Source organism: Mustela lutreola, chromosome 17 (assembly GCF_030435805.1).
Source record: "Mustela lutreola isolate mMusLut2 chromosome 17, mMusLut2.pri, whole genome shotgun sequence".
NCBI classification, from domain to species: domain Eukaryota; kingdom Metazoa; phylum Chordata; class Mammalia; order Carnivora; family Mustelidae; genus Mustela; species Mustela lutreola.
The window spans coordinates 39,872,821-39,894,768 of record NC_081306.1 but is presented as its reverse complement, the minus strand read 5'-3'; the positions used below and the strand labels follow the sequence as shown (position 1 = coordinate 39,894,768).

Sequence of the window (21,948 nt, the reverse complement as noted above, 5' to 3'; positions counted from 1 at the left end):
GGCCCGGTAGGGAATGTCACCAAGACTGAGCTCATGTTCTGTTCTCTCGCAGAGTTCATCTCTCTTCTTAAGACCTCAGTCTTGGCTCTCTACTTCTGGAAGCCTCCTACTTGTCTACACTGTCCCATCCGAATTGATGTGTCTAAATGCGTCTTTCCTCCCGAAATCATTCCCAGCTGTTCTACACTCAAGAATAGAGTCAATAGACTCTGGTTGTCTTTATCCAGTTTTCTCGTCTCTGCAGTGTAGTTTGGCTCAGCCTGTGTACTTGGAAATAGATGGGTACTCCTTGCACCCTTGTAAGAAATGCCATTCCCCGCTGCCTGATAGAAAGTTAAAATGTGGCCTGATTTGAATAACCTCCTCTAATTAGGGACCGGGTCCCTTTGTGCCCTATGACCCACCACCCTCCTCCCACAAATACTTGAGTACCTACTTACTATATGTCATGCTCTGTGAAAGGGCTGGGGAATCGCACCTAAGATGTACATGACCTCATTGTCCTTGCGGGGAGAGGGAGGAAGATGTACAAACAAGAAAAGGGTTCTGTGCTTTCCTTCCGACCTACCCAAGCCATCAAAGTCAAAGCTGAATTGCCTCCAAAGGTAGCCCTCACTCCTGCCGCCCAGGGCTGGTCTCCTCTGGTTCCCATGGTGCTCGTCGCCTCTTGAGCCAGTGTGGTGATGCCTATGGAAGCGGACTTCTCCCATCTGCTCACCTACCCACTGTGAAACCTTCCAGGGCTTACAGCAAGGACGGCTGATGACATAGGCACCCGCATGCTGGGCACTGACCGTCTCTGGCAACTGTCTTACCTGCAGGTGGATTACTGCTTCCCGTCAATATGCCGACTTTAGACGCTCCAGAAGGGAGGCTGAGAAAATTCAAGTACCGGGGCAAGGATGCGTCTGTGAGTACCCAGCCACCGCTCCAGTCGGTGGAGGAGCGGAGCCGTGAAAGTCTCATGGTCGAAATGCATCCGAGTGGGGTGGGGTTGGGGGCGCCTGGGTGGTGCAGTCGGTTTAGCGTCCAGCTCTGGATTTTGGCTCAGGATGTGATCTCAGGGGGGTGATAGTGAGCCCCAGTGGCTCTGCACAGAGGATGGACCCTGCTTGAGAGTCTCTCCCTCTCCTTCTGCCCTCTTCTGCCCTTCGCCTGCTCACGAGCGCGTATGCTCAAGCACGTGCACACTTCTCTTAAAAAAAAAAAAAAAATGGAGTGAAGGATCAGGACATGGGGACGACAAAGCATATATGGCAAAAATAGAGATCTAAAGAAGAGATCTTTGGGCGCCTGGGTGGCTCAGCGGGTTAAGCCGCTGCCTTCGGCTCAGGTCGTGATTCTGGGGTCCTGGGATTGAGTCCCGCGTCAGGTTCTCTGCTCACCGGGGAGCCTGCTTCCCTTTCGCTCTCTCTCCCTGCCTCTTTGCCTACTTGTGATCTCTATCAAAAAAATAAATAAAATATTAAAAAAAAAAAAAGAGAGATCATTCCCCCCAGGATTCTCGATGCTAATAATGTCTGCGTTTCTTCTGATCCAGGAAAAAGGGTATTTCTTTTTTTTTTTTTTTTAAAGATTTTATTTATTTATTTGACAGAGAGAGGGAGATCACAAGTAGACAGAGCAGCAGATAGAGAGAGAGGGGGAAACAGGCTCCCTACTGAGCAGAGAGCCCGATGTGGGGCTCAATCCCAGGGCCCTGAGACCATGACCCAAGCCAAAGACAGAGGCTAAACCTACTGAGCCACCCAGGCGCCACTTGTTTTGTTTTTAACTATAATCTCCCTCGGTCTGGCCTCCAAGTAAAACCCCCGGGATTGGACTGGATCAAGGCTTGAATGACCTGTAGATGGATCCCTAATGATGGAAATGGTCAGGGTCATGTGGGGCATGTCTTCCTAGACTTCATAGACCCCCAGCCCCACCTGGATCCCCACAAATGGGAGGCCCAGACCAGACCTGCTCCTCAGGGACTAATCAGCGCTGCGGAGGATGGGCTCAGACTTGGGGCAATGGGATGCTTTGCTCAGATGGCTCTATAGCCGAGAGCATCCTGGCCTGCCAAAACTATAGGTCTTCCCTCACTTTGGGAAGAAGGTTGACAATTTTGGGGGACATGGTATAGTAGGAGAAAGTGGAAGAGGTACACCATGCTGAGACTATTTACTGTGTGATCTTAACTCTTCCAGCCTGTTGTATCTGTAAAAGTGACATCCGACACTTTGAAGTGTGTGCTAAAAGCGAAATGTAGTGAGAACCTGAGTCCCTGCTCTCTAAGGGCTCCAGTTCTTTCTTTTCCTCACTAGATCCGGCGGCACCAGCGCATGGCAGTCAGCCTGGAACTCCGCAAGGCCAAGAAAGATGAGCAGGCCTTAAAGAGAAGAAATATCACCATTTTCTCCCCTGAACCAGCTTCTGGAGAGCTAACCAAAGGGGTATGTTGGGAATGTGGTGTTCAGGACAGTTGGGTGTGAAATACATCCTTAGCAAGTTTCTCTGGCTGGAAAATGTGTAATAGATTCAGCACTTGCAAGCTCTAATGGAGGGTCTTTGAGGAGAGGGGCGGAGAGATGACTCGAGCTGAACTGGTGGGTTTCGGAAAGCTGAAGGGCTATTAGGTTTGTGACTGATCTGAGATCGATGTTCTGAGCAATACACAAGGTGCAGCTTCTAATGGAAATTTACTTGCTACCACTTGGGCCAAAATAGGAAATGAGGGGTTACAAATGTTCTTTCTCAGTTAGAAGAATCCAGTCGCTAAACATGAAGTCTTGTCTGGGACTGAGTGCTGTCCTCCAACTTCTATTCACCATCCACCCCAACCTCCCTCATTGTAAGTTCTGGGTTGACTTGCAGGCCAACATTGTTTTTCAGATCTTTTCTGGAATGTCCTGATGGGGGAGTTTCTCTTCTTTGACTCCAGTAGCCTTGTTTCTACATGCCTTTTGTGATCTGCCACCATCTGTGTCCGATCTTAGCCATCCACGTGCATCATTGCACCTGACTGCGGTCGGGACTCTGATGGGACAGAGATGAGTTCAGTCCGGCAAGTGGATCCAATGATGCGCTGTGGTCATCAAACAGAATGGTTGTACACCATCTCTAAGTTGCCATATGTGCTTTTTCACTGAGAGTAATGTCTTCAAGGTTTGTCCGTGTTGTAACATGTGTTGGTACTTTATCCCTTTTATAGCGGATTAATACTTCATCATATGGGGGCACCTGGGGGGCTCAGTTGTTTAAGCAACTGCCTTTGGCTTCGATCATGATCCTGGAGTCCCAAGATCGAGTCCCGCATTGGGCTCCCTGCTCAGCAGGGAGTCTGCGTCTCTCTCTGACCCTCCCCATCTTGTGCTCTCTTTCTCTTTTTCTCAAATAAAAAAAAAATCTTAAAAAAAAGATCTTCATTGTACGGATATACCGCATTTTGTTTATCCATTCATTGGTCAGTGGGCTTGTGTTTCCACTTTTTGGCTATTATGAATAATGCTGCTTTGTGCTCAAGTATTTGAGTGGACGTGTTTTCAATTCTGTTGAGTATACCTAGGAGTAGAATGGCTGCGTCCTATGATCACCCTGTTTTAACTCTTTGAGGAACTGCTTATGGTACACTGAATAATGCCCCTCCCCAAATAGCTCTATCTCCCAATCCCCAGAGCCTGTAAATGTTACCTTGTGTGACAAAGGGGACTTTGTAGGTAGGACTAAGTGAAGGATCTTGAAAAGGACATTATTCTGGATTAGCTGGATGGGCCCAGTGTAATCACATCAGTCCTTACAATAAGGATGAAGGACAAGTTAGAGCAGAATGTGAGAGGACCACAGAAGCAGAGATTAACATGTTGTGCTTTGAAGATGGAAAGAGAGGGTCACAAGCCAAGGAACGGAGGTGGCCCCACCAGAAGCTGAACAAAAGAAGGAGACCGAGTCTTCCCTTAGAGCCTCCAGGAGGAGCCAGACCTGCCTTTAGTCCAGTGAAACGGATCATGAATTTCTGACCTCCAGAACTATAAGAGAATATCTTGTTTGAAGCCACTAAATTTGTGGTGATTTTTATAGTAACAATAGGAAACAAATAGGTAGCCAGGCTATTTTCCAAAGTAGCTGTACCTTTGTACATTCTGACCTTCTTGCCAACGCTTGTTGTTGTCTGCTTTCGGATTATAGCCATCTAGTGGGTTCAAAGGGCTATATGGTTACACTTTTGATATGTTTTCCTAACGACTGATGATAATTTTTTGATGCGCTTATTGGCTATTTTTAGATCTCTTTGGAGACATGTCCATTCAAATGCTTTGCTGATTTTTAAACTTGAGTAAGTTGTCCTATCGTTGAGTTGTAAGAGTTATTTATACTGTCTACTCTGGAGACTAGACCCTTACCAGATATATGATTTGCAAATATTTCCTCTTATTCTGTGGATTGTCTTTTTATTTTCTTGGTAGAATCCTTGGAGCATGGAAGCTTTAAATTTTGTAACTGCTCCATTTGTCTACTTTTGTCTTTGGTTGTTTGTGATTTGGATATCCTATTTAAGACTCCTTTGAGTGCTCCAAGGTCACAAAGATGTATGTCTAAGTTTCCTTCTAAGAGTTTAATGGTTTTAGCTTAATGTTTAGACCTTTTTATCCACTTTGAGTAAATTTTTGTAAATGGTGTGAGTAGGGGTCCAACTTCATTGTCCTGGATGCCTTATGATGCCATTCTCTCTCCCACTGAACGGTCTTAAAACCCTTGTCTAACATCAGTTGATTGTAAATGTGAGAGTTTATTTGTGGACTCTGGGTTCTTTTCCATTGATCAATATGTTTCTCTTATGTCAGCACAACACAGACTTGATTGCTTTGTAATAGGTTTTGAAGTATCTTCCAACCAAGAATAATCTTCTTTTTCAAGATTATTTTGGCCATTTGGGATCTCTTGCATTTCCATATGAATTTTATTTTATTTCATTTATTTTTAAAGATTTTATGTATTTATTTGGCAGAGAGAGATCACAAATAGTCGGAGAGGCATGCAGAGAGAGAGGGGGAAGCAGGCTCCCTGCTGAGCAGGGAGCCCGATGTGGGGCTCCATCCCAGGACCCTGAGATCATGACCCGAGCTGAAGGCAGAGGCTTTATAACCCACTGAGCCACCCGCCCCTCCATATGAATTTTAGAACCAACTTGTCAATTTCTTCTGTAAAGATAACTCAGATTTTAATGAAGATTACACCGTATCTATAGATCAGTTTTTTTAAATTTATTTTTTAAAAGATTTTATTTTTTTAATTTATTTGACAGAGAGAGAGAGATCACAAGTAGGCAGAGAGGCAGGCAGAGAAAGAGGAGGAAGAAGGCTCCCTGCTGAGCAGAGAGCCTGATGCGGGGCTCGATCCCAGGACCCTGAGACCATGACCTGAGCCGAAGGCAGAGGAATAACCCACTGAGCCATGCAGGCGCCCCTCTATAGATCAGTTTATAAGAATATTCCCATCTTGACAATGTTAAGTCTTCCGATTCATGATCATGGGTATTTTTTAGAGGGGATCTAATAAATTAATTTTTTTATAGTTTCAGCATTTAAGTCATGTAGTTTTGTTAAATTTGTTCTGATGTATTTTATTCTTTTTGATGTCATTGAAAATAAAATTTTCTTAATTTCAATTTTGGATTGTTCATTGCTAGTATATAGAAACACAAGTGATTTTCATATGTTAATCCTGAAAACTACCTGAACCTCTATTTGTGTGTGTGTGTGTGGGGCGATTCCTTAATCTTCCATATACAAGTTCTAGAATTTTGCCAATAGCAATAATTTTATTTCTTTTTCCAATCTGGATGACTTCTTTTCTTCTTATCTAATTAATCTGTCTAGCACTTCCAATATGATGTTGAATAACAAGAGTGGACATCCTTGTCTTGTTCTTGATCTGAAGGGGAAACTTTCTCTTTTACCATTAAGTATGGCACTAGCTGTTTGGGGTTTTATTAGATGGCTTTATCAGGTTGAGGAAATTGCCTTTTATTTCCAGCTTGCTGAATGTTTATTTTCATGGAAGTGTGCCTGAATTTTGTTAAATGCTTATCCTGAATTTTCTGAGATGATTATGTGCCTTTCCCCCTATATCCTATTACTATGACCTACTATACTGATATTCATATGTTGAACAGCCCTTGCCTCCTGGATTAAATTCTAGTTGGTGATGATGTATAATCCCTTTCATATGTTGATGCACTTTTTTCCCTAGAATCCTTCTTCCTGAGATTAGCTGTTTTTCTTGAACAATCTCTTTTTGGCTCAAAGAAAACAAATGGCTACAAGCCTTTGGTCCATTTCTAGAGTTTGGAAGGTTGATCTACTTGTGTAGGTTTTCTTGTTTTTATGGAGGAGAGAATTTTGGAAGTCCTTCCTCTGCCATTTTTGCTGGTTATCCCTAACATGTTCTTACTGCACAGGATGAAAAGGTGCTGGGGATCCAAGTGATGATAGGAATTAACCCTTCCCCAGAACAAGGGGGGTGTCCCACAGATCCATGAGACTTACAAGACCACCAAGTGTTCTTCTCTCCCCTAATGTAGACCAATGTGCATGTTGGGAGATACTGTCCAAGCCAGCCTGTAATCAGATGGCTGGACTAGATGACCTTCATGGTTCCTGTGGGCAGAGACTCTGACCTGAATGTGTCTCCTTGCAGGTCAGCCTCACCCTGCAAGAAATAATCAGTGGCGTGAATGCCTCAGATCCAGACCTGTGTTTCCAGGCCACCCAGGCAGCCAGGTACTGCCAAACAGACTTCTGTGGTTTATAAATTCCTAACTAGAAATGAGCTCCAGTGGCCTATTTGGTTTCGTGGCACTGGCAAAATGCCCACATGATATAAGAGGCGAGTCCATTCAAAAGCAAGAATAAATTGTTTCTCTACACTGTCCTTGAGAACAACTTAAGATATGCAAGTGTTGTCAGAGATGAATTGCTTAATTTAAATTGGCCTCTATAGGAATCTCCGCTCATAGATAATACCTAAAGGGAAAAATGTTGCTTTGTCACTGCAAAGTGCTATAGGTTGGACTTTAGAATATTAAGGAGCTCTGGCCCAGATGTTAGTCTCATTTGATAGCTAGGAATGCCAGGAATGTTTATAAAGGAGATTCTTAATATCGGCCTCACATGACTTGTCATTATATTCCCCCCCCCTCTCTTTTCGTTGCAAAGGAAAATGCTGTCCCAAGAAAAGAACCCTCCTCTAAAACTGATTGTTGAAGCAGGGCTCATCCCCAGGCTGGTGGAGTTCCTGAAGTTGTCGCCTCACCCCTGCTTGCAGTTTGAGGCAGCCTGGGCTCTGACCAACATCGCTTCCGGGACTTCAGAGCAGACTCAAGCTGTTGTGGAAGGTGGGGCCATCCCACCTTTGGTTGAGCTCCTGTCTTCCCCCCACATGACCGTGTGCGAACAGGCGGTGTGGGCTCTTGGTAATATCGCAGGTGAGACTCTCTCCTCAGGGTGGGGAGGAAACCAGTGGGCAGCCATCTGGCATGCTATGGGGGTTCTTTGGGCAGCATAAAGATTTGATATTCTCAGTATAAATATCTAGAAACGCTGGGAAGAGTATGACAGGCTTTTCCAAAATCCAGAGTTAGGTTCAGAGTCTGACTCTGAATTAAAGCGATGACCAGATAGATAATGCAGTGTGTACTAAAGCTATGGGCTGCCTGGTGACATCTGTCAATACTGTGGCCCTACAGCCTCAGGTCTTAATGGCTTCGTGAACCAAAGACAAGTCTTTGACCTGTGCAGTACTTAGGACAGACCCTTGCATCACCCAGGAGCCTGAAAGAATTCTACCTCTGGCGAGAGTTGCCAAGGGAACAGACCAGAAAAGTGTTTGCTCAATGTGAGGTAAAAGTCTGTCCTGTAAAGACAACCCTACTATGGCCTCGTGAATTTGGGGCTTGATGCTGTATTCCCTACATGGTCCAGGAAAGCATAAAATGAAGAGTTAGTGCTGTAGGTTTGGAGGCTCCAGGATTCCTGGCTGAAAATAAATACAAAGCTCCTGGGGGCATATGAACTCAATTGGGTCCCTCAGGATTTTGATAAATTATGATCAACCAAATATTAGCAGTTTCGAGTTCAGAGAATCAACAACCCACCATGACTGAGTCAGCAGAAACAAACAGTATGATTAGACCTCCAAGGACTTCAGATACTGGGATTAGCAAACACAGAATATAAAATAAGTCTGCTTGTTAAATGCTTGCAGAAAGGAAGCACCTATTACAGAGACTTTGTCCCTCATTTTGCTTGGTTCAGTAAAGAAGAGGCAAAATTGGGTGGTTTAAAGTAACCTATGCCTTGCCTTGGTGGTTGAAGAATTAAAGATTTTATTATTTATTTTACAGACAGAGATCACAAGTAGGCAGAGAGGCAGGCAGAGAGAGAGAGGGGAGGAAGCAGGCTCCCTCTACAGAGAGCCTGATGTGGGACTTGATCCCAGGACCCTGGGAACATGACCTGAGCTGAAGGCAGAGGCTTTAACCCACTGAGCCACCCAGGCGCCTTAATGGTTGAAGAATTAAAAATGGAGGGGCGCCTGGTGGCTCAGTGGGTTGAGCCGCTGCCTTCGGCTCAGGTCATGATCTCAGGGTCCTGAGATCTAGCCCCATGTCGGGCTCTCTGCTCAGCGGGGGGCCTGCTTCTCTCTCTTTCTCTCTCTCTGCCTGCCTCTCTGTCTACTTGTGATCTCTCTCTCTCTGTCAGATAAATAAGTAAAAATCTTTATTAAAAAAAATAATAATAAAAATGGAGACTGCTAAGGTCTCAAATCAGTTTTCTCACCTGAGAAGCAGACAGCAGGTAGCTAGCATTGACCCACCTCCCAGGCTAGATTCTGAGCTGCATTCGGAAGATTCCACCCCATGCCGAAGTCTCCTGGAAAGACGATTTGGCCTGCAATAGCCTTCATCTTCCTGAGATCTGTGTTGTGAAGTGCCACCAGCATTTAGAGTCTCAAGGGCACTTCCTGGACCCATTGGCTGACTCCTTCATGTGTCTACAGACTGCTGCTGTGTGGTGTCTGCTCCTCCCGTCTGGCCTGTCTACCCAGCCAACATGATGGAGACCCAGGATCTAGTTCATGGCTATGCTATGTACTTGACTAGCCCGGGGATGTGTTTTGGCTTCTCACCCTTTACACAGGGTTTTAGAGAATTAGTCATTTAGCTCAGGATTCTTTTTGCTCCCTGTTTGAATGTCACATTCTTTTTTTTTTTTTTTTTTTAAGATTTTATTCATTTATTCGACAGACAGAGATCACAAGTAGGGAGAGAGGCAGGCAGAGAGAGAGGAGGAAGCCGGCTCACCGCCGAGCAGAGAGCCTGATGCGGGGCTCGATCCCAGGACCCTGGGATCATAATCTGAGCCGAAGGCAGAGGCCTAACCCACTGAGCCACCCAGGCTCCCCTTGAATGTCACATTCTTTTTTTTTTTTTTTTTTTTTTAACTTTAAAGTTTAAAAAATCTGTCAAATAAATAATAAAATCTTTAATTCTTATTTTATTTATTTGACAGAGGAGAGAGATCATAAGTAGGCAGAGAAAGAGGGGAAGCAGGCTCCCCGCTGAGCGGAGAGCCCAATGTGGAGCTTGATCCCAGGACCCTGAGATCATGACCTGAACTGAAGGCAGAGGCTTAAGCCACTGAGCCACCCAGGCGCCCCAAATATCACATTCTTTTAAAAAAAATTTTTTTAAAAGGTTTTATTTATTTGAGAGAAAGAGAGTGAGCAAGCAAGAGACCATGAGCAGGGTAAAGGGCAGAGGTAGAAGCAGACTCCCTACTGAGCTGGGAGCCCGATTCGAGGCTAAATCCAGGGACTCCATCCTGGGACTCTAGGATCATATCCTGAGCTGAAGGCAGACATTTAACTGACTGAGCCGCCCCGGTGACCCCTGAATGTCACATTTTTATCTATTTGTAGGTGATGGCCCAGAATTCAGAGACCTTGTTATCTCGAGCAATGCCATTCCATATCTGCTGACCCTCGTTTCATCAACCATACCAGTAAGTATCTTTAAAGTAGAAAAACTAACTAAGTAACAAGTTTCTGAATCTGGGGGAATACTTTCAAGTCAATGCTAGGTCATGAGGTTGCTGCCTTGCCCCTTAGGCCAGCAGTTAGAAGTAAGGCCCAGGACTAAATATCACATTGGGCAGAGATGGATTCTCATTTGGCCCCAAGGGCTATAGTGCTAATTTTTCTTCAGGCAACATTGGAAGAGGTCCATTAAAGTTTTTCTAAGCTTTCAATCCTGCAAAAGTAGAAAAGTCTCCATTCATGGGGCACAGACAAGAGTTAATGGGTCACCAGTTCTGCTCCTAGGTACTGGGTCTAGGTTTGAACCTTAGAGTCCAAGTTGATTGATATGGCAACAACAGGGAACCCCCTTGGGTGAATGTTCGTTCTAGATTTTCCCCAAACAAAAATGAAGGTAAGGTAGCTTCTAAAATCCCAGGGACTACCCATCCCTCAAGGCGGGAGATAACCTGACATGGTGGGATAAGTAAGAGGCTGGCATGACCAGGGAGTTTGCAAGGAGATCGCAGAGCAAGATGACAAGTGGGGTGAAGGACTTAGACATCCACTTGCTGGCAGAGGCAAGCAGGAAGTGAAGTGATCTGATATTTGGGAAGACCCTTCTGGCTACTGGTAAAGTGAGATCAGAGGGAGCTGGGATGCCGCCATACTGGACACGGGGGATAGGAAGAAGGAAGAACGCCCTCTGGTTTCAGGTTAGGTTGTTCTCCTGGAGAAATGGAGAAGATGGAGGGGGACAAAGGAATCAGCGTTAGTTAAACATATCAAGTTGAAGCGAGTAAGAGGCACCACTGCAGCAATGTCAGGTGGGTGGATAATGCGGGTCTGGATGACTATGCGTGCATCCGCCATCCAGCTGGGCAGGATCAACTAGAGCAGTGGCCAGCTGCTTGCTTTTGTAAATAAAGTTTTATTGGAACACAGCCATTGCCATTCATTTAGACCCATGCTGCCTATGGCTTTCGTAATGTTACAAGGGCAGAGAGGACTAGTTGCGACAGAGACCCTATGGCCCATAAAGCTGGATGTGTTTATTCTCTGACCTCCTGCAGAAAAAGTTTGCTAACCCCTGACCTAGAGTAGAGCCTGGGACCAAGTCTCAAGGGCTCTGACAATCAGAAGTCAGAGTCTGCCCAAATGACCGAGAAGTTTGGCAAGAGAAATGCAGTTTTGGTGTCATAGGTATCAAGAAGAGCTTTTCCAAGAGGGGTACTAAAGATGGTTGAGAGGGGCAGCCATTCTAGGCTGAAACAACACTGTTGGATTTGGTGGCTTGGAAGAAGCTAATTTCATCACTCAATGCAAAGAAGTAGGGGCAGAAATCAGACTAGAAAGGGTGGAAGAACAAATGGAAGCTGCAAGGTAGACAGTGAATAGAGATGATCCTTGACACTGGACTCTGGAAAAATAGAAGCAGGATGATGGCTAGAGAGGTGGAGGGTCCCAGAGTGTGGGAGGGGTGGGAGGGGTGGGAGAGAAGTGATCATGGGGATACAATCTTCAAAGGCAAAAGTGGGATCCAGATGTGGGATAGGAGGACTGACCCTCCAACAAAGATCAGGAATGTGGTTACCACGTATCGATAGAGTGACTGACCAATGGGCAGACCAAGTAACTTCTGCTTCACCTTTGTTTCGTCAGTGAAAAATGAATTAGGTCATAAACTCAGTCAAGGCGGGGAGGAACTTTTTTGAAGACTACAAGGAAACTTCCACCTAACATTTGTGTATGAAACCTAAACCTCATTCTCAGTCTTCTTAGCATGTATCACTATCGAGAACAGATTCTGTGTGAAGCTCAAACGCTTTGCTTCATGCTGGTCGATAGTATTGATCAGGGATGGCAAGGACATAAGCCACTGGCATTTTTCCTCCTTTGCACCCGATGCTGGAAGCTGTCTCCTTGTTACAGATCACGTTTCTGCGGAACATCACGTGGACCTTGTCCAACTTGTGCCGAAACAAGAACCCTTACCCTTCCGTGAAAGCCGTGAAGCAGATGTTGCCTGTCCTGTCCCACCTCCTGCAGCACCAAGACAGCGAAATTCTCTCGGACACCTGCTGGGCCCTGTCCTACCTCACTGATGGCTCCAACGAGCGCATCAGCCAAGTGGTCAACACGGGGGTCCTACCCAGGCTGGTTCAGCTCATGAGTAGCTCGGAGCTCAATGTCTTGGTAAATGTCCTCAGTCCTGTCTGTCTCTGTCTGGGCCTTCACAGGAAATGTGTGAGTCATACTCCCTTGAACCAGGGCCTCTCCCAGCCCTGGTCTTCCACAGTCGGGTCTCATACTTTATCTAGAACAAAGCTTGTTGTCTACATTTCCCAGGTCTCTGCTACTCTCTAGCCAAAGACTTGAATCTGTTTTGACCCAGTGTCCTAGTGGATGTTGAATAACTTACTCTGTCTTAATCTGATAACTAGCAAATCTAGACAGACACCAAATTAAAATAATCCCTCTACCCAGTAAACTATTCTTTTGTGGACTTTCCTTCTAGGGGTCTGTGCATATGGATGTTAACAAGTTGGCTAATACAATGTGTGTGTGCGCGCGCGCGCACGTGCACACACATGTGTATTAACATAAAGCTCAGTGTAACATTTGAATTTCTTACTCAAGTATTAAAAAAAAAATTCCCTCTTATCCTTTCCCCAGTTTATTAGTCTATTTCAGTATAGGTAAAATGAAACAAGGAAACCAACATCAAGTACTTTGCTGTGATATGAAACGTGTCCCTTACATAATACGCTTCTTGAAGATAGGCCTTGAAATGTGAGTGGCCCTTTTGATTTCTGTGGCTAATGTTACATATTTATGCAGCCTTCGTGATCATCTATGCCTAGATTTGCATAGTATTCCTTGGATGTCAAGGTTAGTTTGAGGATAGTATAGGGGAGAAGGAGAGTATAAGAATATCTATAAAAAGCTGCTTGTCCTGGGGGGTATAGAACTCATTTGGAGCTGTCCTGCCGAGGCTGTTGGCCTGTAGCACTACTTCAGCTCTCGCTGAAATAGCAGATACCCAGCATAAAAGGCTAGGAAAACTCTAGAACCATCTGCATGGGGGCAGCCACTACAGTGCACGCGAACCAAAAAAAATGCACAGTCAGCCCTCAGGGGATGGGTGTCTTGAGCCCAATTGCAGACTCATCCTGGGGACCTTTGGAGTTGAGAGGGAGTTTGTGAATACATTTAAAAAAAAAAAAAAGCCACTGGGATCTCATTAGCTCCAATTAAATATACAACAGAAACTTGACACTGGTGCTAAAGACAAACTCGGTAGAAGTTATCACATTATAAACCCTGTAATCAATTTAGTGATTTTTTTCCCCACCATAAGGATACGAAAAGGGGCAGCATTATTTCTTAATAAAGGCATCCCTTGACCTCTATCTCACGTGAGCTGGAACTATTGAGAGGCTAGCAAGTACCTTTAAATTATGCAAATGGCCATGGATGTGCTGAATTAACAGGGATCAAGGATTTAATCGTTATTCCTGGGTTTCCAGAGTGCCATGAATCTAGCATGAGGAACACTTGGGAATGCGCAGAGTCTGGTGTGATTGTCCTGTTCTGTTCCCAGAAATTTGCAATGCTTGGTTATACCTGTAGCCTTGTTCTTCCAGACCCCCTCGCTCCGCACCATGGGGAACATTGTCACGGGAACAGATGACCAGACCCAGGTGGCCATCGACGCGGGCATGCTGAACGTGCTGCCCCAGCTCCTGATGCACCCCAAGGCCTTCATCCAGAAGGAGGCAGCTTGGGCCTTGAGCAACGTGGCTGCAGGGCCTTGCCAACACATCCAGCGGCTGATTGGTTGCGGCATGCTGCCTCCCTTGGTGGCTCTACTAAAAAATGTGAGTGGTGCCCTGTGTGTCCACAACAAAAGGCTATTTTCCAATCAGCCCCGTGTTGAACTCCTTCAGGAATTCAGAGACAGGCTAAGGAGCAAATCAATTGAGATCCCAACAGAGCGAGGAAACCTTAGTTTCCTAACTTGCCCTGGAAAAAGTAAGAGGCATCCTGTTTGGGATAACCCGTAAAAGATTTAGGAGACTAAATAGGCATTATTCCACGGAAAGGTGATCCCCACAGCTCTAACAGTCAGGAAAATCTTGAGCTGGTAAATAGTTGGCTTATCTTTAGTGTTAAAAGAATGCACCATCCATTCTACTTGCCAAAGGTGGGGCGGTTGTTTTATTTTAGGAGGAAAAACCTATCCGGTTATGGTGATATGATACACTGAAGAAAGTGGACTTTTCAGTGTAAAAAAAAATCACATCAATTAGAGTGGGAATAGACACTGAAAATCCAGATACAATGTGCAAATACAGTAAGGCTTCCTTCTTCCTCCTGATTCCCACTCCCCTTCCGGGGGACAGCTTCTATGCGTCAGCATTTCTTTTGGTCACCTTTGAATGGACGAGCTCTGTTTAAATCCTCTACATGTGACACCACCCAGGGGTGGTTCCGTCTTATAGGGAGCAGGAAGGCCAGTGGAGCAGGGTGGGAAGGAGAAGCTGCTGGTAGGACGCCTGCCCTCAGGTTGGATGGTGGGTTCCCAGCTGCCCCACTCAAATCAGGGGCTCAGTCCAATCCCTCGGATGCTTCCTATCCCGTGTGCGTCCGTGAGGCTGTACATATTCTAATCAGAACATCCAGTCACGTGTCAAGGAGGACTCCTATTTCAAACTGCCCTTTGAACTACAACTGGCTTGGAGCCGTATGGTGTTTTGGTAATCGATACGTTTTTGTTTTTGTGTTTTTAAGCTGAAGCCAGTTTTTCCCCAGCCATAAAATGGGAATAACTCCTGCCTGGGGATAGAAGGTTCTACAATAGATGACTCCCATATGTCTGGGCAAAGTGTTTCTTATAAATGCAAGGGATACATTGAGTGATGTTTCAGTGGCCTTTCTCTGTCACCTCTGGGCTGGCTCAGTCCCTGAGATCGCTTCTGTGTACTCAGCTTTGTAGCTAGGGAGCTTCTCATCCATAGTTTTCCCGTGACAGAAAGACCAGAAATGTTGACCTAGGTCACTACAACCTAAAGTTCCAAGCATAATGCCTATTTTTCCCATAACCCGACCTAAGGAAGGGAGTCTACTTCAAAACTTAGAACCTTCCTTGAAGGCCCCACGGGAGTCTGCCTGCCTGCTTCTGGGCTTCTCAAAGATGCTGTCTTCTGCTCAGGAACTAGAGGCAGGTTGCTGAGGTGGTCCATGTAAATTGCACAGACAGTCCTGGCTGTCCCCAGCCTACCTACAAATTGAACTAAGTTAGCATCACTGTATTTAAGTTCCTTAGGACCTATAAAGACTCAAAATGTTCTCTTTTGGCAGGGAGAATTTAAAGTCCAGAAAGAGGCTGTTTGGACCATAGCTAACTTCACAACTGGAGGCACCCTAGACCAGTTGATCCAGCTTGTCCACTCTGGCGTCCTGGAACCACTGGTGAATCTGCTTACCATCCAAGACACCAAAATTGTTAAAATCATCCTTGATGTTCTCTCTTTTATCCTCCAGGTGAGCTGTTCTAAGCAGATCGATTTTTAAATAGCAGTCTCCAAATTTAAGGCATTTAATTTGGTTCTTAAAACTCACATGTGGATTCTCTTTCCACTCCTTCATGCCCTCCTCCTGGCCAAATATCCTATGGGTAACCTAAACAAGAGAATTTTTAATAAAGGTCCCTCTTCATTTTTCAATGGGGTGACTGTGTGCCCAGCATCGTTTCAGATGCTCAGCATACAATGGAAGAACATCTTCGCTCTGACTGAGCTTATGTATTAATGGAGATGAAACCAGACACAAGAGTTGAGAGTTTAGCGGCTAAAAGGGCCGTCGCTGATGGCTCAGAGTGGGGAGAGAATGGTGATCCCTTATACGCAGTCAGCAGGAGAAGCTTGTCTCAGGAAGAGCATTTATGCTAAGCCCTGAGAAGAGTGAAGTGAGAGAGTCTTGTGGATATCTGGGGAAGAGCACTCAAAGATGAGTGGGAGGGAATGGATAGAAGGTGGTAGGTTAGGCTCAGAGCATCCAGATAACATAAGGTGTAGGAGAACTTCAGCTGACTCCGAGTGAAATGGAGAAACCAATCAAACCTTTAAAGCAGGAGAAAGCAGTTCGTGAACCACACGGCTGGCTCTTTTAGAAGGCTAAAACATAGGATACGCTCAAAAGAGCAGCAAGAAGTTAACAGGAATAGATCTTGAAACTGACTAGAAAGACTTGAATTAGAGATCTAGAAGAGTTTTATTTCAACAGAAAGCCTATGTTCATGAACCGTGTGTCAGTTCTATATTGCTGCATAATTGATTACTCTCTGGTGGTCTAGAACAATTATTTATTATCTCACCTAGTTTCTAGGGTGAGGAATCTGGGGGCAGCTCAGCTGGATGGTTCTGGCTCAGGGTCTCTTATGAGGCTCGGGGTGTCATCTGGGGCTGCAGTTTCATCTGAAGACTTGATGGAGGCTGGGGTCATCTTCCAACATGGCTCCCTCATATGCCTGGAAAGTCATTGTCCCTACATGGTCCTCTTCTTAGGGCCCTTTGTATGTCTTCACATCATGGCGGCTGGCTTCCTCTGGAACAAGTGATCTAGGAAGGCAAGGTGGATGCCCCAGTGACTTTTATGACCCAGCCTTGGAAGTCATTTCAACAACATCCATTTGGTTACACAGATCAGCCCCACTCAACATCAGAGGAAACTATACAAGGTGTTCAGTACCAGGAGGCAGAGAGCATCTGAGGCCATCTTGAAGGCTGGCTATATTCATCTGTTTAAGGTCCTTTGATATGCAACTAAGCTGTTGGAAAAATTTCAAAGTAACACCAGGGGACTCCTTTTAAAAGCTCACTTTAAGCATCCTTTTCATGTAACTGTCTTGGAAGGAACTGACCTGAGTCAAGAACAGATCTGAAACAGCACCCAATTAGACACTAAGACTGAGCAAATCACACAGATGAAGAGGAGAGACTTGGCCCACCTGCAGACAAGGTTGGACACAACGACATAACACGTTTGTGAAAGCACACTTGTGAGCTATAGAAATTTAACTTCATCTGTTTCATTTGAACTAAATGTTTGGGATTTTTTTCCTTGGGAGAGTCTGGGAAAACCACATCTGGTAGACCAGCAAGAGGCACTGAAATAGCAGGTTAGGAGGATGAGATAGGAGTCTCAAATGGGCAGCAGAGTGTAGGTGAAGTTCTTTGAAGTGACTTTGGGGCCATGTGCTGTGGTGTCGACATTTAGACTCCTTCTCCAGAGCTCTGACCGCCCTTGGTCATCCCACACTCTCCAGCATTCTTTCTAAGGCTAACCTAGCACATTTGTTCTGCCTCCGTTTCTTTTTTTCAGAGGCAAAAACCTCATTTCGGACCTGTGGCCAGGACTGGAGTATGTCAGGATTTAGACACAGAGTGCAAACTCTGATCAGGTAGACAGTGTGGCCTAAATCATGTTTAATTTGAACCACAAGAGGTTTCCTTACTACAGCTCACGAATAGAGAGCAGAGTCCTTCAAAGTTGCCACCAAAGCCTTTTCTTTATTTCTCTTCAATTCCCCCAAATAGGCTGTTGAGCTGAATTACTCCCTCTTTTCCTAATATGCGACATATATTCCTTCATGTCTTTGTCCTTGTCCCTCCTTGTTTGGGGAATGCCATGATTATCCTATGGTTGACCCTGGCACAGCCCTGTTCATCAAGAATGTGTGTTACTTTCATTGGGGACCTGGGTGTCTCAGTGTGTTAAGCCTCTTCTGCCTTCAGCTCAGGTCATGATCCCAGGGTCCTGGGATTGAGCCCCGCATCGGGTCTCTGCTCAGCAGGGAGCCTGTGTCCCCCTCTCTCTCTGCCAGCTGTGATCCCTCTCTTTGTGTCAAATAAATAAATCTCTTTATTTGTTTTAAAGAATATGTGTTACTTTCCAAGCCTTTTACGCACATCTTCTGTAACTTAAACCATATATCATCCACTATATTCTGCTTTCTGTACTGCAATAATTACTTACCTGTCTTCCTCAAGAATGTGAGTTATGAAAAGGCCTTTTCTAAATCACATCTTGATCTCTAGTTCTGTAGGCCTCGCCCAGGGCACATGTACAAATGTTTGAGTGAAGGAATAGCACTAGATGATAAATCCAATGATCTGCATTGGATTAAATCCACTCATATTGTTTCTAGGGACTTGGTTATTTGCCGTGGTATTACTAAGCATCCCCTCAGTCTTACCTCTCAAGGCTTTCCAGTGAGGGCAGGGCCAGATACCTGCATTTAAATAGCATTACTTGAACATCTTTTCAAACTGTATTTTCAACAATTACCATTAATTAGAAGGGAGATATCTATTAAACAGTAATAGCGATGTATTTATGGAGGGCAGCATACTTGGCAAAAATTGTATTTTGTGCAATTAATATAAACCTAAATACATATACTATAAACATCTAAACGAGGAGAAAGATCCTGAAATAGGTTTTTTTTTTTGTTTGTTTTTAAGAGAGGGGGAGAGAGAACAGCGGGAGAGGGAGAGAGAGAATCTTAAGTAGGCTCCATGCCCAGCATGGCGCCCAACACGGGGCTCCATCTCACAACCCTGAGATCATGGCCTGGGCCAAAATCCAGAGTTAGATGCTTAACTGAGCCAGCCAGGTGTCCCAATCCTGCCATCTTTGAGGGCACAGTGAAACTGTGGCTGCCATTCTGGAACAGGAGCCTTTGGTCTGAATCTACAGTGGTGAAGTTCCCCTCTGCTGCAGGGATTCTGCCCAGAGTTTTGCTTTTCTTTATATGCCCACAGGCAGCAGAGCAACTTTCAGAGAAGGAAAACCTGTGTCTTCTGATTGAAGAAATGGGAGGCATTGATAAAATTGAGGCTTTGCAATTTCACGAGAACCCGCAGGTTGCCCTGACGGCTTTGAACATTATCGAGAACCATTTTTCTGAGGTAAGCGACTTCAGAAGGGAAAGGAGCACCCATGCCTCCTGGCACACCACCTTCATGGGTGATGACCGGGCAGGTGCCCATTCTGCTCTTTGACGTGGGAGACCGGACACGGCTTCTCTGGTGACTTAGCTCTGAGTTTCTCCCCCATCCATGTTGAATGGGCTGCCTTTGAATGGTAGCTTCCTGGCTCCTGAAAGACCATTCTAGGCCCATAAAAGCTTGTCCTGTTGTCTCTAGTTTAGGATTTTATTCTCTTTTTTACTCCCCTACTTGCTTCTTTTGATGGGGACGGACAGATGGATGGAGTAAGGGAGGGGGTATGATGCTGAGGTGTGGGTTTTTTTTTTTTTTTTTTCCCTTTGCTGAGAAACACAACTGAAGCAGGCCCAGCTTTTGAAAAGCATTTTGCTACTTAACACATTTTGTCTCTTCCCAGAAGATGGGGTTTGGGATAAACTGTTCACGGGGCTTCTAACTTCTCTGCAGAAGCAGGGAATAATGACGAGAGAGCATTAGACACTTCTTTAAACCACTTTTTATTGTACTGTGCAACATAAAAGTTTACCATTTTAACCACTTTTGAGTGCACAGTTCAGGGTCCTTGAGTACTTTCCCATTGCTAGGTAGAGCTCACCAGCATCATCTCTAGAACTTTCCTGTCTTTGCAAAATGGAAGCTCTGTCCCCATTAAATACTAACGCCATCCTTCCTCCCCCACCCCCACCTCCTGGCGACCACCATTTAACTTCCATCTCTGTGAATTTGACTACTCTAAGTACCTCACATAAGTAGAATCCTATGGTATTTGTTCTTTGGGGATTAGTTCATTTTACTTAGCACAATGCCCACAAGGTTCATTCATGTTGCAGCGTGTGCTAGAATCTCCTTTATATTTTAGGTTGAGTATATGCCATTGTGTGGATATGATATTGTTTATCCATTCCTCATAGATACTCACTTGGACTGTTCTATTGACCATTGTGAATAATGTTGCTATGAAAATGGTTGTACAAATATCTGTTCGAATTCTTGCTTTCAGTTCTTTTGGGTGTATATATAGAAATGGAATTGTTGGGTCGCAGGATAGTTCTAGTTTTAATTTTTGAGGAACCACAATACCGTTACCCATAGTGAATGCACCATTTTACATTCTCACCAGCAACGCAGGAGGGTTCCTATTTTTCAACATCCTTGCCAGTACTTGTCTTTTTTTTTTTTTTTTAATCATAGCCATCCTCATGGGTGTCAAGTGTTATTTCGTTGTGGTTTTGAGTTACATTTGTATTAGATATTTTTCATAGGAAGACGGTAAGCTCAAAGTTAAGTGGCCAGGAGGCTGGGGTTTTATAAAGTGGCACCCCATTAGGCATCAAACTTGAATCAGCAAAATCCGGAGCCATACAATAAATAGGACCATGTTGGTGGTGTGTTGCCTATACTGGTTTGGGACCAAGAGGATGCTCTCTAAGCAGAGAGGACTCAGAACAGCAGTCAGCAGCTTCTGGGTTAAGGCTCCTACGAACACCTTGGAATTAGGAGACCCATCTCTTAAAGGAGGTTCGGATCTCTAGGACTCCTCCAATGGCCCCAGGCTAAAGACTTCTGATTTGGAAGTAACAGCTCCATATGCTGTGTCCTTAATCACCATAAGGGCACTGTTCTGTGCATCAAAACTGCACTTACAAATAAGCCAGACGAGAATACAAATACTGAGTGCTTTCACTTACATCAGAGATCTAGAAGGGTCCAACTCAGACAGACCTCCAGCAGAATGGTGGGTGCCAGGAGCTGGGAGAGAGAAGAAAAGAGGGAGCTAGTATTTAATAGGTACAGAGCTTCTGCAGATGGATGGTGGTAATTGACCAGCAATGTGGACATACTTAATGCCACTGAGCCAATAGTTAGAGATGGCAAGTTTCCGGTATGTATGTTTTACCATACACACAAACTCCCATTGAAGATCCAGCCTGAGAAATCTTTCCATGCTCCTCTCCTCTGAGGGAGACTTGAGGCTGATTTGGAGAAAATTGCTAATCCACGGAAGATGTTAAGGAGTCAACAGTGCAGCAGTAGTATGCTGAGAGCGTGCAGGTATAATAGTGTCTCTTCTTCCCTGAAGGGAGAAGAAAGCGGCGCAATATTACCAGCCCTGGACCAAGATCATGAATTCTTAAATGGCTTAACAAAAAAATACCAAGGCCCCCCGATTCCTAAACCAAGGAGCAAACCCTAACAGGGAACTTAAGAACCTTCTATGTCTTGGCATGGCACAGGTATAAAGCATTTTAAACTAAATGTTAATAAAATTTTCAACACATTCACCTCCATCTATCAAAACTGCCGTTAAACTGCTTACGTCTTAAAGCCACATGGAATTTTTTTCCTAAGAATGTGTGGTTTAGTGGTTACCTTTAAGGATCTTAAAGGAAGACCCTGAAAACAGTAGAATGGTCTACAGCTAGCTAGACAAATTTCCGCTTTGTAGACTTGGTTTAACCCACCGTTCTTCTATTTCTTTCCCCTTTCCATTGTCATGGTATGCCTGCTAATACAAAACATTCTTCAGGGAAAGCTGTGTGCATGATCGTCAAAAGGAGAGTGAGAGGAGGAAGATGGGAAGGATGTAGGAAAATGATCCTAGGCAGTGTTGTGATGGATATGGGGTATGTTTTAAGGAGGGTTGGACTTGATCCGCCTCTACACTCAAATAATACAAATTAAGTTCTTTTGTGGTGCTGAAGAATCACACCAAAATGTCATGGCCAAAGCAGGTCTTTGCTGGAACTAGACAAGTGAGGAGGAAAGTTGGGTGGGAGTCCATCTAAAATACTGCTGGAATGGTGAGAACATATCTAGGATTTAGTGGACATGAGATCTTCTGATAGGGATCCTCATCAACTTCTGGGGTGATGATGCT

General features: G+C 44.8%; 1 protein-coding gene and 1 long non-coding RNA gene across 2 annotated transcripts; one reads left to right on the top strand and one right to left on the bottom strand.

The window, feature by feature from the left end:
* Positions 1-844: 844 nt before the first annotated feature.
* On the top strand, positions 845-21,359 carry KPNA7 (karyopherin subunit alpha 7). Its single transcript, XM_059155634.1, has 11 exons — positions 845-910; positions 2,307-2,453; positions 6,679-6,761; positions 7,197-7,465; positions 9,961-10,043; positions 11,989-12,252; positions 13,704-13,937; positions 15,421-15,603; positions 18,885-19,031; positions 20,333-20,339; positions 21,155-21,359. Exons 1-11 carry the CDS (start codon positions 845-847, stop codon positions 21,262-21,264), a joined length of 1,593 nt encoding a protein of 530 aa, XP_059011617.1. The 3' UTR covers positions 21,265-21,359.
* Positions 16,407-21,242, bottom strand: LOC131820097 (uncharacterized). Its single transcript, XR_009349457.1, has 3 exons — positions 20,912-21,242; positions 20,759-20,819; positions 16,407-16,679 (listed from the first exon to the last, which is right to left on the bottom strand). It is a non-coding gene; the product is annotated as an uncharacterized LOC131820097 (long non-coding RNA).
* Positions 21,360-21,948: the final 589 nt, after the last annotated feature.

Excerpts from the sequence above, each read along its gene's own strand:
- KPNA7 (XM_059155634.1), top strand. The coding sequence starts at position 845 with ATGCCGACTTTAGACGCTCCAGAAGGGAGGCTGAGAAAATTCAAGTAC. Across the intron at positions 12,253-13,703 it reads GCTCGGAGCTCAATGTCTTG|ACCCCCTCGCTCCGCACCAT; the intron begins GTAAATGTCCTC and ends TTGTTCTTCCAG. Across the intron at positions 13,938-15,420 it reads TGGTGGCTCTACTAAAAAAT|GGAGAATTTAAAGTCCAGAA; the intron begins GTGAGTGGTGCC and ends CTCTTTTGGCAG.